This window comes from Rutilus rutilus (assembly GCF_951802725.1).
Source record: "Rutilus rutilus genome assembly, chromosome: 9".
In the NCBI taxonomy this organism is placed as follows: domain Eukaryota; kingdom Metazoa; phylum Chordata; class Actinopteri; order Cypriniformes; family Leuciscidae; genus Rutilus; species Rutilus rutilus.
Window position 1 is genome coordinate 11,300,526 of NC_140223.1, and position 14,278 is coordinate 11,314,803.

At 35.7% G+C, this 14,278-nt stretch overlaps 2 protein-coding genes across 2 annotated transcripts; one reads left to right on the plus strand and one right to left on the minus strand.

Annotated features, from left to right (window-relative positions):
* Positions 1-393: 393 nt before the first annotated feature.
* ndufc2 (NADH:ubiquinone oxidoreductase subunit C2) lies at positions 394-4,163 on the minus strand. The gene is made up of 3 exons (XM_084419373.1): positions 2,990-4,163; positions 2,009-2,152; positions 394-1,897 (listed from the first exon to the last, which is right to left on the minus strand). The coding sequence occupies exons 1-3, from the start codon at positions 3,126-3,128 to the stop codon at positions 1,848-1,850; spliced, it is 333 nt and encodes a 110-aa protein (XP_084275499.1). The 5' UTR covers positions 3,129-4,163; the 3' UTR covers positions 394-1,847.
* A 179-nt stretch (positions 4,164-4,342) lies between these two features.
* Positions 4,343-14,158, plus strand: rab30 (RAB30, member RAS oncogene family). Its single transcript, XM_084419372.1, has 5 exons — positions 4,343-4,521; positions 6,031-6,129; positions 6,262-6,345; positions 7,297-7,480; positions 10,606-14,158. The coding sequence occupies exons 2-5, from the start codon at positions 6,043-6,045 to the stop codon at positions 10,854-10,856; spliced, it is 606 nt and encodes a 201-aa protein (XP_084275498.1). The 5' UTR covers positions 4,343-4,521; positions 6,031-6,042; the 3' UTR covers positions 10,857-14,158.
* The last annotated feature ends 120 nt before the right edge of the window (positions 14,159-14,278 follow it).

Below are 14,278 nucleotides of genomic sequence, written 5' to 3' on the forward strand. Positions count from 1 at the left end.
GCTTTTTTATATGGTAACACTTTACAATCAGGTTCATTAGTTAACATTAGTTAACTACCTTAGTTAATATGAACTGAGAATGAACAATACTTCTTCAGCATTTATTAATCTTAGTTAATATTAATTTCAGCATTTACTAATACGTTATTCAAATCAAAAGTTGTATTTATTAACATTAGTTAATGCACCGTGAACTTACATGAACAAGCAATGTACAGCTGTATTTTTATTAACTATCATTAACAAAGATTAACAAATACTGTAACAAATGTATTGCTCATGGTTAGTTCATGTTAGTAAACACATTGATGTTAACTAATGAACCTTATTGTAAAGTGTTACCATTTATATCATATTATAGTTTTATTTATAGCTTTTATTTTTAGTAAATTTGGTATGCGATTTTGCCAATTTTATTATAATGATTACTCTAAAAAAGGCTGGGTTGTTTCAACCTATGTTTGGGTCAAATATGGACAACCCATATTGTGTCATTTTAAATACTAGAATTTAGGTTTGATTTATTATTGATTTTTTTCCCCAGGTAAAAACTTTAGTGCTTCAACTAATTTTAGTTGCCATGGCTACATTTCAAGATTTCATTTAGTTTAAGTTTCCCCTTTCTAATATTTAGCTTTATTTAATTTAACAATATAGTTTTAGGTTTGGTTAATAACCTAAAGTACACACTTTCTAGAAAGTACTGTAATAATTTCAGTTTACTGGAATAATCTGTTTTTTAACTGTGAATTTATGACAAAAAAAAAAGAAAAGAAATCGATGAGCTTCCAAAGTAAACCAAGGGTAACTGAATCCGTTGCAAAACTGCTGATTGCATGAGGCGCGCTATCGGTACAATATCCTTGCCAAAGTCTAGCTGAAATCAGTTGGGTCATTCCTTTTGGACATCATAAGGTTTAGAAAATCAAACTCAGTTTTAAAAGAGATTTTTGTTGAATCATGAAACAGTGATGTAAAACATTCGAAAAAATAAACAATCTTTTATTTAACCAAATCAATGAAATGGTGGATCAAAAATGTCCAACTTATTAGGGACAAATGAACAACAGATTAAAATACTATGATTCTAATTTATGGGCAGTGTGTACATTTTCTTAGACAACTCATGTCCCTTTAAAAGTAGATCAGTTAATAAATGTTCAGAAAATAAATATATTGCATATGACAAGAAAGAACACTCAAATGTCAGACTATCTGGCTGTTTGCAAACAGTGATGATGTGTTTTGTGGGCAGAAAATGAGTTTTCCTCCACTTGTTTTCTGCCAACTACAATGTGTGCGCAGCTACAGTGACACAACTGCTCCCAAATGGTCTATTGACAGTCCTGTCACAATCATTTGTAAGGTCATTTCAGGGATTCTGAGGGCCTCATGTATGCATGCCCTTGAATTATGCAACATGCTTTTTGACATTATGCCATGCATAATGACATAATCAGTATCCTACACATGCATAGCAATTCAGACTGTGAAAGGAACAGTTCACCCAAAAAAAAAAAAATTCTGCCATCATTTAATCACCCTTGTGCAATTTCACAGATTATTATACATTTTGAAGTGTTTTCTAGCAGTTAATATCGTTTTTTGAGGGTGGGTAAATAATGGTTTCGTTTTGTGTTGAATGTCCCTAAAAAAAAAACGAATCTGGATGTGCATTGGAAAACAAATGAAAGCGCAAATAAAGAAATCAGATTGTTTTTTTAAATAGTTTAATGACATTGAGTACACAACTTAATAAATCAATATAAGAGTATTTATAACAGAAAAGCCTGTTAAACCAGATTTTCAACTATAGACTTCACGTTCCTCGTGACAACTACATCCTCTCAACGGATTGGATGAAACGGCTCCACGATTTCGGCAAATGTCCTCCGTTCTGGTTTGAGAACGAGAAATGAAAAGGTTAAAGGAATGAAAAGTATTGTGGCAACATGCACAGTAATTTAAAACACACTATTGTGGCTGGATTTCCATGTGCTGTTGTTACCTTTCTGTTGAAACTCATCAGGATGCAGCCGGATGTACTCATTCATGTCCCTGTCCAATGTGGCATATTTGTAATTCTCATATTTTGTGAGATGATAGCCAATGAACCATCCAATGGTTACGAACAGCGTTTGGCGATGAACACCTGTGTATAAAAATAAAATAAAAATAAAACAGGTGGAAAGTCAAACACAAGATATGTTTGCATTATCCAGTGACTGTTTAGCATGCTTGCGGTTTTGAGTCCAGCTGATTTTTTAATCTTCATTCAAAGTCTGTTAACTTTACTGGTAATAGGCACAATTATTTTTAATGAATATTGCACTATTTAATATACATGATTTATTTCTTACATCGACAAATCTCTTCTCTAATGACATGTTTACTGGTGTGAGGGTGGGGCAACCTGTCACTCACATGAGATCCACCAATAGCAAACCACAACCATCCAATCAATTCCCCATGGACAAAATCAAGTCCCACCCTACTTTTTTTTTTTTTTGAGAAACAGTTTCACTCAAATACACGACAATAGAATAGAAAAGGCTTATGTTTTTAATGCTGACTTTAAAGCTGGTATGCCTGTATACATTTTACATCACATTTTGATATTTAAGCTACTAGGCTAAATTAAATCAATATAATGCTGATATGCAAATTATATACAGTCACAAGAACGAGTGCGATAGTAATTCTATTGGTCTTGGTAATAAAAATGTCCCATTGGTAGTAACCATAGTATTTTTTTTTTTTTTTTACATGGTACCACGTAAATAAGGCATATGAATGTGTTAATTCAGTACCATGTAAATGTCAAACTAAGTTACCACCATGTCTGAACAACCGCAATTCATTTGTGTAAAGACTGCAAAGTCAAATTAGCCAGGAACGCATTCATTTGACATTATTATGCCATCAAATGACAATGAGTTTGTTACAGGTATGATTTATTAGAACTGCATTCGTGCAGATTTGTTCTCACCGGCTTTGAGTGCAGGCCTGCGGTTCAAGCTGTTGTGCAGCATCGCGCACGCCCAGCCGCACAGCCCGAACCACACCGAATTTCTGTTGACGATCCCCGGAGGGGGCAGACGTTTCGCCTCATCAGGCAGAAGCCCCATGTTCCCAGATAACAGGCTTTTCTGAAGTCAGAACACTTAACTTTCCATATCACCTCCTAGAGGAAACCAAGGACAATGTTTAGGCGGAAATGGTAACCGGTCCGGGGAGAAACACACGACGAATTACAAGGGTTCCGGAGTGGGCTTCAATTGATGAAATCCGAAATCGCATACTTCTCTATTATATAGTAGGCGAAAACCAGCATGGCTGAATTCGGAACCGCATACTAGCATACTACTTTTACTACTTCTGCTACAGAAAGATATTGTAAAATTAGTGAGAGTAATTTGACAGTATGTGGTTCAACAGAATCTGTGACAAAAGAAGTAGGCCTGCTATGTCAGAATTCACAGTACGCATAGAAGAGTATTGGAAAAAATACTTCCGGTGAAATTCTGAAGTTTGCATACGCGATGGACACTTTGTTGACATTGGTAGGTCACATGATAATGACAACATGGCGAATGTAGTATACGTCCAGATTACATTCATACTATATAGAATTTTTTTTTTTTATTATTATTATTTTATAGCGGTTGTGAAATAATTACTTATTTAAAATAAGTACCTACTCAAGAGTATGCGATTTCGGACGCAGCCTATGGACGCTTGTTTCCGCCATTGATAAAATAATAAAAAGGCAATAGCGGATTTTTATCTCACAATTTTGACTTTTTTATCGCAATTCTGATGAGAAAAAAGTCAGAATTGCTAGTCATAAATTCGCAATTGTGAGAAAAAAAGTGTATTCTATTATTTGGTGTTAAAAGCAATTGCGAGACATAAACTCAGAATTCAGAGGAAACAAATCTGAATTGCGAGTCATAGGCCTAAACTCAAAATTCCAATAAAAAGTCAAAATTGCGAGATGTAAATCTGAAAAAAGAAATCCAACAGTAAATCCAGAAATCTAAGGGGAAAAGTCATGCAGGGTTGCGAGATGTAAACTTGCAATTACGAGTTTATACCTTGCAATTGTGAGGAAAAGTCAGAATTTTCAGACTGCTGTTTCGCCTGGCGAAACAAGCTTCAATAGATCTAAAAAAATAAAAACACACAAAAAAACACTTATTAGCTTTTCTGCAATTCTATTTTGCCATTTTCACAGTTCAATCAAGTAAAGTCGCTGCGGGTAGAACCAGAACTTCAAATCCCAGAATGCAGCGGCGTTTTTTCCGGACTCGGTCTTCCACTGGGGAAGCAGCATGACGTCATTATCAAAAAACCGAGGAAACTACTGCGATTATTGTGCAGCAACACTGGAGCCGAAAATCTGCCGAGGTTTCTGTTGGGCGCTGCGCGACTGCTATTATCGTTTAGATTAAGAGCCTGAAGAAAAGACTGAATGCATTCGGAATAATAGAAGCAGTGGGGTGAATCCCCTGTTACTTGGTAAGTGAAAAGATGATTTAATGTGACCTTTAATGTGCAGAGCATCCTGCTATAGCTAATGGAGAACACTGTGCCTGCTGGTTTTATTTCATCATAAAATAAAATATGCAGTTTTCACAATTTATAAAGGGTCCAAATAGAAAGAAACGGATTTAGGCCATGGCTGTGTCTTTTCTCCTTCTCCTCTGCTCAGAGGTATATTGCATATCAGATTTCAGTTTTCTGCTTGGAGATTTTGCAGATCTTTTTTCATACCGAGTGGGGATCAATAAAGTATTTATTTTCTGTTCTATGATTTAGTATGCTTTATTGTATGTATGTATGTATGTATGTATGTATGTATGTATGTATGCATGCATATGTATGCATTTTATGTATGTATGTATGTATGTATGTATGTATGTATGTATGTATGCAAATGTATGTGTATAATGTTTATGCATGCATGGATGTATTCATGCATGCATGTATGTGTGTGTGTTTTCTACATAATCCACATATAAGAGTCATAATGTTTAATATGTAAAGGGATAGTGAAGTTATATTTACTCTATTTTCAGCATTTATTTCTGGATCAAAATGAAATATATATTTTGTTATTCTATGGGTGTAAAAAGTTGTGCTCATGCTGTTGCATTATGTGGCAAATCAAACTACGTACTGTGAGTGATAAATAGCAAAAAAAAAAAATTTATTTTTATTAAACAATGCAAATGAATAGCTATAAAACATCAACAATGTATATACAAATGAATATGCCATAAATTGTGTGCAAAAAGATCTAAAATATAAATGTGACTGATCACAAGCTCAACTAATATTTTTTATTTGCTAAATTAATCACATTCAAAAAGAATGTGAGATTAAGTTTGTTTGCAGTGGTGATGACATGGTGGAGTTTAAGTTGAAGAAGGTGAAGTTAAGTTTATTGAATCAAAACTTATTTTAATATTCATGGTTTATGCACAATTTCAGCTATATTTCTTGTAAGCTGCATATGCTAACGTCCAGCACCATTCTTAATTAGCCTAGCTGTTGAACAAGTGTTTGCCTGTATGCATGTGTGTTGTTGACAGCCCTCTGGGAGTTGCTCTTTATTCCTGGTGTCTTTATTGCGCTCCTCTCAGCATCCTGCCATAGGCCTTGGCAACAGCAGTGTTTGAGCGCATGCATAGCAGCTTCTCCTATAGCAACACTTCAGAAACAAACACAGCTAATGTGTGTGGTGAAATACAGAGGCACTGTTGATCGAATCAATTAAAGAATGAAAAGCCAAAAAAAGGGTCCCCAGAGACATCAGGCGTAGTTTATTCCCTCGTTTGTTCTCAGTAATGCATCACTGGTGACATTGAAATGTTTGTTCTGTAAGGGCTGCTGAGGCTCTGTTACTTCAAACAGTGTTTTATCAGAGGGATGTTGCTCAGCCATGTGTGTTTTGCATTGCAGTTTTTAACACCCACGTATTATCTGCCTCTCTCTCTCTCTCTGTCTTCATTCATGTTCCCTCAGCTGAGCGTGAGCATGGAGGATTATGACTACTTATTCAAAATTGTGCTGATTGGAAATGCTGGAGTGGGCAAAACCTGCCTCGTCCGACGCTTCACTCAGGTGTGTGTGTGGAATCATTTCCAGCACTAGAGATGTGCAATGTGTCAGTGTTTCTACAGGACTGATGGTCCCTGGTAATAATAATTGCATAATAACCATTGCATTCAAACGTCTTCATCTTGCGTTGTCTAGGGGCTGTTCCCTCCTGGACAAGGCGCCACCATTGGAGTCGATTTTATGATCAAAACTGTGGAAATAAAAGGAGTGAAGGTGAAGGTGGGTGTGACTCATTGTGCATAAAGAAATGTGAAAAGTGATATATTTTAGTTGAGGTTTCAGTCTTTATTTCTGTTATCTTTTTTTAATCTTTTTCTTTTTTTATATTCTATTGCTTTTGAGTCTTTTGGTTATGCTCTTGATTTCTTTATTGTAAATTGTCCTTTGTTAAAGGGGCTATGTAAATAATAATAATTATTATTATTATTTCTTTTTTTTATGGACATAGCATAGGCCCAAACCCAAGGACACTTAACAATTTAATAATAAAAATAATAATAGTAATTATTATTATAATTTCTTTTTTATTTACATAGCCCCAAACAAGGACACTTCACAATATAATAATAATAATAATAATAATAATTAATAAATCACTTTTTTTAAAAAATTATTATCCATTGGTAGATTTTGGAAATGACACATGGAGGATTCTTAACATTGCCAAATATAAAATAAAGAAATCAGTGTTAAAAAAAAGACTGTAGGAATTTGCTTTAAATATACTGTATATTTACTATACAAGTTGCACCGGGCAATCACATTTTAATATTAAATTAACAAATAATGTCAAAATAAATAATAAGTAAAACAAAACGTTTACATGCATTCTAAACACTATAAACATGTCTTCTAGTTTCCTTTTTCTCCACTACAAATCCTTAAATTTAACGGTATTCAGAATTAAAATATGAGTTATATAAAACTATAAATTATAGTGGCATTTATAACACACATTTTTATTAAATAATTGTAGAAAGCATCAGTTTAGACCACTGGAACACTGACAGATTTAGCATGTGTTTTTGCATGTAAAGGCACCTCTGAGCCTTTTTCAGCATTTCACTGCACTTCCTGCTAATGTAATGGACTGAAAGCTCTAGTTTGTGTTGGGTTCTGCTAAACGTGTTAAGTGACTTGACTGATTGTTTGATCCGCTCATGCCCACAGCTCCAGATCTGGGACACGGCCGGGCAGGAGAGGTTCCGCTCAATTACCCAGAGTTACTACCGCAGTGCCAACGCCCTCATTCTCACCTACGACATCACCTGTGAAGATTCCTTCCGGTGCCTTCCTGAGTGGCTGAGGGAGATCGAGCAGTATGCCAACAACCAAGTGGTGACAATCTTAGTAGGTGAGTATTCAAGCTTCAATTTTTTTTCTAATTTAAAAATCTATCTATCTATCTATCTAGAATGGGTATTGTTCAAAATTCATGTCTAACTTTGATGAAAGGTTTTGACCCACTCCAAATGTTTACTAGTGTACTTTTGTTCATCTTTGAAACACAAATAAAGACATTTTTAATGAAATCTGAGAGATCATACATTGGAAGCTCAACCAAACATGCGAGAACAAACTCGGTTGTTTCTTGAGGAATTTCAAATGTATGTGAGAGTGAACCCTGTTGGTTCTCATGTGTCAAGCAATCATGTCCCGTTTACCATATTTGAGTGCTCTATTTATGTTCGCAAATCAGTGTTTATATGTGAATAAAAGCCTAAATTAAATCATCATATAAAGCAATCATTCTCTTCAAAAGACTTGAATTAAACCACTCGAATCATATAGATTTAATATACAATCTTTGTGAACATTTTGAATCGTCAAGTGTTTTGAGTGAATAGACTGAGTGAAGAGACAGAAATATCTCAGATTTCATTAAAAACATTTAAGTTGTGTTTCGAAGATGAACAAAACGTATTGGTTTGGAATGACATGAGGATGAGTAATTGACGACAGAAGCTTATTTTTTTGGTGAACTAACCATTTAATATACACATATTAATTGACCTCCTAATATTTAATTAAAATGTCCTAACTCAATCTTCCGGTCACATACGCAGGACATCTCCAATCATTTAGTCCACTTAAACCCCAGCAAACTCATCCATGCATTTATTCATTCATTGTTTATTTATAAAACACATTTAAAAACAACCCAAGGTTGACCAAATGGTACATATCAATAAATAAGGTAAAACAAACTTAACGCATTTTAACAATCCATATAAAAAATAACAGCCACAGTAAAGGCTCCGATATACTCGCGGCAAATTTCTTTCCGTTCTTCGTTTAGGAGTAAATGCGCAATACGTGAGCAGCACGTAATCGAACATCTGACGCCGTCCACACTGCGAGAGCGACGTTGAGATGAATATGTAAATATGTACTGTGCGCTTTCCTCTTGGTAGCAAAATAAACACACAACAAAATTGAGAAAACCAGTTTGCATTTTAATAAAGCATAAGAAAAGCATCTGGTCATAACATCGTGGATATGTTTGGACGAGCTCTACGGCTCTCCGGTAAAGTCACGTCACTTTTATTTATAAATCACTTCATACAATAGATTGCTTAAAATCAAGCAGCTTAGCCGTATTAAACATGAGATACAGTGTCAGTGTCTCGTTTCATCAGAAGTACAACTTTCACGTTTTCACTCAAGGGACTGAACAGGAGAAATGAACCAGAAAAGATTTTCACGTAAAAGAAAGTCACACCTACGTATTACGTAATCGCCACGGACCAATGGAAGTACGAAGGTGTTTAGCAGCCGGAGCAAACTTTTCCGGAAAGTTCGCTTTGGCAAGCTGTTTCGAACTCCCAAAATGAACTTTTGTTTTGAAATTACATCATATCAGTTCGTTCTTTGATTTAGCTTGATGTATATTGGGGCCTTAAGTGAGTTTGAGCTTTGATTTCAAATCAGGAAGATAGATAGATACTGTGTAACTGCGCAGATAAATATGACCCTTCTCAATAAACAATGCTTTGAATGAACTCTGTTAGAGAGCTACATATGGCAATTTATCTGTTCAATAAAATACCTTACTTACCTGTTGAGTAATAAAAACACCATCTCTGCGTCGCTTTTACAACATTTCAAAGCCCTCATTTCTCGCCATCTCTGAAAAGCCAAGCCAATGTTGATTCTTGTTTATTACGAGCTCTGTCGCGTTCTCTTTTTGCCAGCAGACTCTCTTCTGTTCGGCGTTTGTTTAAAACGGGTGATTTCCCGGAGGTTGGACATTTAGCTGCTCTATGTCAACCTTTCTCACTCGTTGTGTCAACTTACCTCGGCCACTCACACACTATACACACGTCAAAGTAGCCGGAGCAACTTCTCTCTATTTACGGATATGACGAGACACACAGACGAGTGACATTTCCCGCAATAACCATCCCGACAGGTCTTAAATATAAACACTTATAATAGGCTTACCATTGTGAAATCAGGGTAAGACAAAAACAATTTTTGGAAGAAGGATTAATGATGTATTGACCAATTATTTAAATGTTCTTACTTTTGAACAAAAAATAGTTACATAGTGTACCTTTTAACTTTTGCCAGGCGTCACAAATGGTAAAAAAAAAAACATAATTTAACCTCTGCATTAATTTGTTTGTCATGAACTCACGCTCATTTCCCTCCATTTCATCTCATCTCAAAATCCAATCAACAACCGATGCATAGAACCAAGATTCCGTTTTCATCTCTTGCTACTTCCGTTTCACCGCGATTTTAATGCTGAGAGTCTCATGACATCTGTGTTTTACAAAAAAGTGTATCAGTAAATTTTCATATACTTGCTGATTAAGGTGCTCATGCAGATGTTGGAAACCGTCTATCAACATTACTTTAAAGGGGTCATCGGATGCCCATTTTCCACAAGTTGGTGTGATTCTTTTAGGGTCTTCGTGTAAAGTTTGTAACATACTTTGGTTAAAATTCCTCAATGGTTGTGTAAAACAACACCCTTTTACCTCCTCAAAAACAGCTCTGTCTCTTTAAATGATAATGAGCAACTGCTCACCCCACCCCTCTCTTCCATGGGGGGTGTCGACACAAGACACATAAAGTGCTGCCATGGCACCAATATACAAATGGCTGAGCTGAAATATGCTAATACGGGACAGTCTGTCAGCGGTTGTGGATATGCATCATATTGCTCAGAAAATTTAAACGGCTTGATTATTGAGAGTGTTTAGGATAGGAGTGAATGGATTTGTTTCATTGTATGGTGGTTGTGTCCACACACTGCAAAGACACATTTATATGCAAACACCATATAAAAATAAATTTTGCATTCGATGACCCCTTTAATAAGTTTTTGGAGCTGTTGAAAATGCAAACAGCTTACTTGTTAACACAGAACAAACTGACTCGCTTCCATTAGACCATCTAACTGTCAACATATGTTGGATGTCCTTGTCACCAGAGCATTTGAGCCCTGTTCAATACTGTTGTTGTTCACAGGGAATAAGATAGACTTGGCCGATAAGCGAGAGGTCCACCGGCAGCGAGCGGAGGAGTTTGCGGAGGCGCAGAGCATGCTGTATCTGGAGACCTCTGCCAAAGAATCGGACAACGTGGAGAAGCTCTTTCTGGATCTGGCCTGCGAACTGATCCGCGAGGCCAAGCAAAACACGTTGGACAACAACGACTCCACCCCCATGCCTGGAGAAGGGAAAAACATCAATTACTTGAGTTGCTGCAGCATGAACTAAGTAGACTTGGCCTCCCAGTCCGGCTGAGGACGCAACATGGATTGCATACAAAGTGGTTGTATTGTTGGTGACCACTACGTAGTTGCAGTGGTTGGTTACTCTTTGCCACTTCTTGTCTACTTCTTTTACCCTTCTCAAATCCCTGAGTATTTTAAAACATACATTCGGGAAAAACATAACAAGATGCTGCTGCTTTTAAAGGGGGGTGGTGGGGGGGGTTGGTCCAAAGCTCTTACAGTAGATGCTTTTGGACCGCAAAAAGGGCCTTGTTACACAATAATGCTTGCTAGTAGGTCAGACAATGAGATTTTCTACACTTCTGTACAATGCAACAGTTGGGATTTCCCTGCTGACTTGAGAGCCAATGTATTTGTCATATTAGAGATTTGTTTTCTTCGCAATCTCACCCACTTGAAGGACTAATTCATCCAGAAATTGACATTCTGTCATCATTTATTCACCCTCGTGTCATTCCAAACCCATATTACTCACTTTCTTCCGTGGAACACAAAAGAAGATGTTTTGAAGAATGTTCACGCTGGTCTTTTCCCGAATTAAAGCCTACAGTGACCAGAGCAGTCCACATGACTTGTGCGCTATATTTCAAGTCTTGTGAAGCCATATGATGCTTGCGGTTTGGAACGACATGAGAATTTTCATTTTAGGGTGAACTGCTCCTTTAAGAACCATTGCCACAAAATTGGTGTGTTGATGTGCACATTTATTACTCGCACAAAATGCACTTCTTGATGATTCCTTGGGAAATCGTTTGAGGTTGCTAATGCATGCTTTCTTTTTTTAAATGAAAGTCAACAATGCAAATAGACAGCCAGCTACCGTCAATAATCTGTGACAGGAAGATGCGAAGTAAAACCCCCTCGTTGATTAGGCGGAGAATATAAACTACCCACTAAACATCCACTGCTTGAATGGAAGCCTGGCTGTTAATCCCCAATGAAGGCCATGTCATTTTGATAAGTCACAGCAAAAACCCAATGTGCCTCTGCCATTTCCATCCTGTCGTAATGCGTTACATAGCACCCCGGGGAGTCTCTCGGGGTACATGTTTGGGTCATTTTTCACACAAAAATGTGACTCAAGTCGTGTCAATATATTGGTCTGGATGCAAGTTAGTTTTTTCCCTTGCATTTGATTTTGTTTGTTCTCATTATTTTAAGAATAATTCTCATTATCTTATCAGTACAGTAATTGGAATAATCCTGTCCAGACACAGTTACTGTATATAATTTTTTTCACAGTACAACATATTAATTCTACCATAACATGTTCATACTTTAAAGTGTGTTTTTTGTTTTGTTTTTGCATTACAGTCATGAATAGAAAATGTGCATAATCTTTATGGAAATTAAGCACACTGTAGAAATGTTATTGTTCACAAAATAAGCTCAATTTTCTTTGCAAAATTATGATTTTGAAGTGAACTACACAACCGTTCAAAAGTTTTATTCAGCAAAGATGCATTAAATTGCTAAAAAGTGACCGTAAAGACATTTAGATTTCTATTTCAAATAAATGCACTTTTGATGTATCAGTTTCCACAAAAATATTAAGCAGCACAATTGTTTTCAACATTGATAATAATAACAAGAAATGGTTCTTCAGCATCAAATCGTCAGATTATACTGATTTCTGAAGGATCATGTGACTCTGAAGACTGATGCTGAAAATTCAGCTTTACGTCATAGGAATAAATTACTTTTTAAAATATATTCAAACATTCATTTGAAACTGTAATAGCATTTCACAATATTTGGTGAACATAAGACACTCAAAACTATTACAAAATGTGACGTCCTTAAACCTTTGAACGGCGTGTTCTTTGACTGGTTTTATGAGATCTACCAGTCCAGTTTTTAGTGGCTTTGCACATTATATGCTAAAAAGTAAACCCAATGAACTCAATGTAATAATGCACTCTCTAAAATGCATATTTCATTCCATATTAATAGTTTGTTTTCCCTATAGGAATACTCCTGATTCACTTTTGGAGATATTCTGTCCTTCTACACATTATTACATATTACAAGAACTGAAATATACCAGGATGCTTTGTAGGTCATTTAGTCCAGCTTTAGTATTGTAATAACCGTAGCGATGTTTAAAGCTTTTGGCTTTCGAGAGGCCAAGAGAACAGTGTGTGTGTGTGTGTAGTTTTTGTGTGAATGAGAGATATCATGTATTTCATAGATGTTTCAGTGAGTTCTTGCACAAATGGTCTTTGTGTTTCAACGCATTATATTGAGGAAGAGATGATGGAGTTGTTTAGCGGTGTGATGCAGTGATTCTGATTTCTGTTCTGGAACTGTGTTGTGCATTTTAATGACTTTTTAAACCGTTGGAACTTGTACCTCCAACCTTGGCTGTGCTGTAAGGTTGTTTGCACCGGTGTCATTACAATGGAACTGTGAATCTCCTCTTTTATAGACTGTCAGTATTTTACTTGCTGCTACAGAGCTTTTTCCTTTTTCCTTTCTTCTTTTTAATTAACAAAATTGACGGAATTACATCTGAGGTTTTAGATGCCTTGTGCTTGGTTATATTTGTGATGATGATGATAATAATAATTCAATGATTTTGTTTAGAGTGAATTTTTTTTTTTTTACACTCAACAAAATCCAACACCTACTTGAGGACCAATTATTTTTTTTATTTTTTTTTGTCCATGCCAATTACTTTTCAGTATAATGCATTTTCCTCATATTTACGCATTGCTGCTTATATGATATTAAGCTTTTCTATTAACATTTTATTTTAAAGTGATAACCTTTTCTAGTTTTGTATAAACCGTTTTCTTTCTATGTTACTTGACGTGCCATGCACAGTATTTTCTCTGTCAGGTATTTTTGTCTAGCTTTGTTTTACAGATAATCGCCATATTGTAATGTGTTGCATTGTGTACCAATGGGACTCTATAATACTTTCTTTTCTATGTTAAAGGCTCTAATTTCCAGTATAAGTTGTTACTAAGCGCTTACATTTTCTGTGGACAATGTTATTATGTCTCATTATGTAAAGACAATATTCATCAAGGAGTAACAGTCTTTTGTCTAGTGAAGATGAAACTCAATTCTTTCGCTGTACATTTATGTGCTTTTGGTATATAAGTTGTGACGCGTCATCTGTGATTCATTTATCATAAAGAGACAAACCCCACGACTGCAGCAATTCAGTATTGCGAATATGTTTTCTTGAGCAATTCTGTGTGTGTAACTTTGTGTTTTAATTCTCAGCATATAGACTGCAAGTTAATACATTTCTCCAAATAAACATGGTTATGACACTATCTGTATTATTGTCATTGTGGGAAATGAGGTAAACATTTTTGTAGATTAAATTTCCTTTACAAATTTTTTTGGAAAATATAAGTATTATAATAAAAACACAAAAATACAATTTACTAA

What these genes read in the sequence shown, in the direction of transcription:
- ndufc2 (XM_084419373.1), bottom strand. Translation starts at nt 3,128, where the DNA reads ATGGGGCTTCTGCCTGATGAGGCGAAACGTCTGCCCCCTCCGGGGATC. An exon ending in CAGGCCTGCACTCAAAGCCG is followed by an intron (nt 2,153 to 2,989) that starts GTGAGAACAAAT and finishes TTTTATACACAG; the next exon opens with GTGTTCATCGCCAAACGCTG. An exon ending in TGATGAGTTTCAACAGAAAG is followed by an intron (nt 1,898 to 2,008) that starts GTAACAACAGCA and finishes TTCTCAAACCAG; the next exon opens with AACGGAGGACATTTGCCGAA.
- rab30 (XM_084419372.1), top strand. Translation starts at nt 6,043, where the DNA reads ATGGAGGATTATGACTACTTATTCAAAATTGTGCTGATTGGAAATGCT. An exon ending in TCGTCCGACGCTTCACTCAG is followed by an intron (nt 6,130 to 6,261) that starts GTGTGTGTGTGG and finishes TGCGTTGTCTAG; the next exon opens with GGGCTGTTCCCTCCTGGACA. An exon ending in TAAAAGGAGTGAAGGTGAAG is followed by an intron (nt 6,346 to 7,296) that starts GTGGGTGTGACT and finishes TCATGCCCACAG; the next exon opens with CTCCAGATCTGGGACACGGC.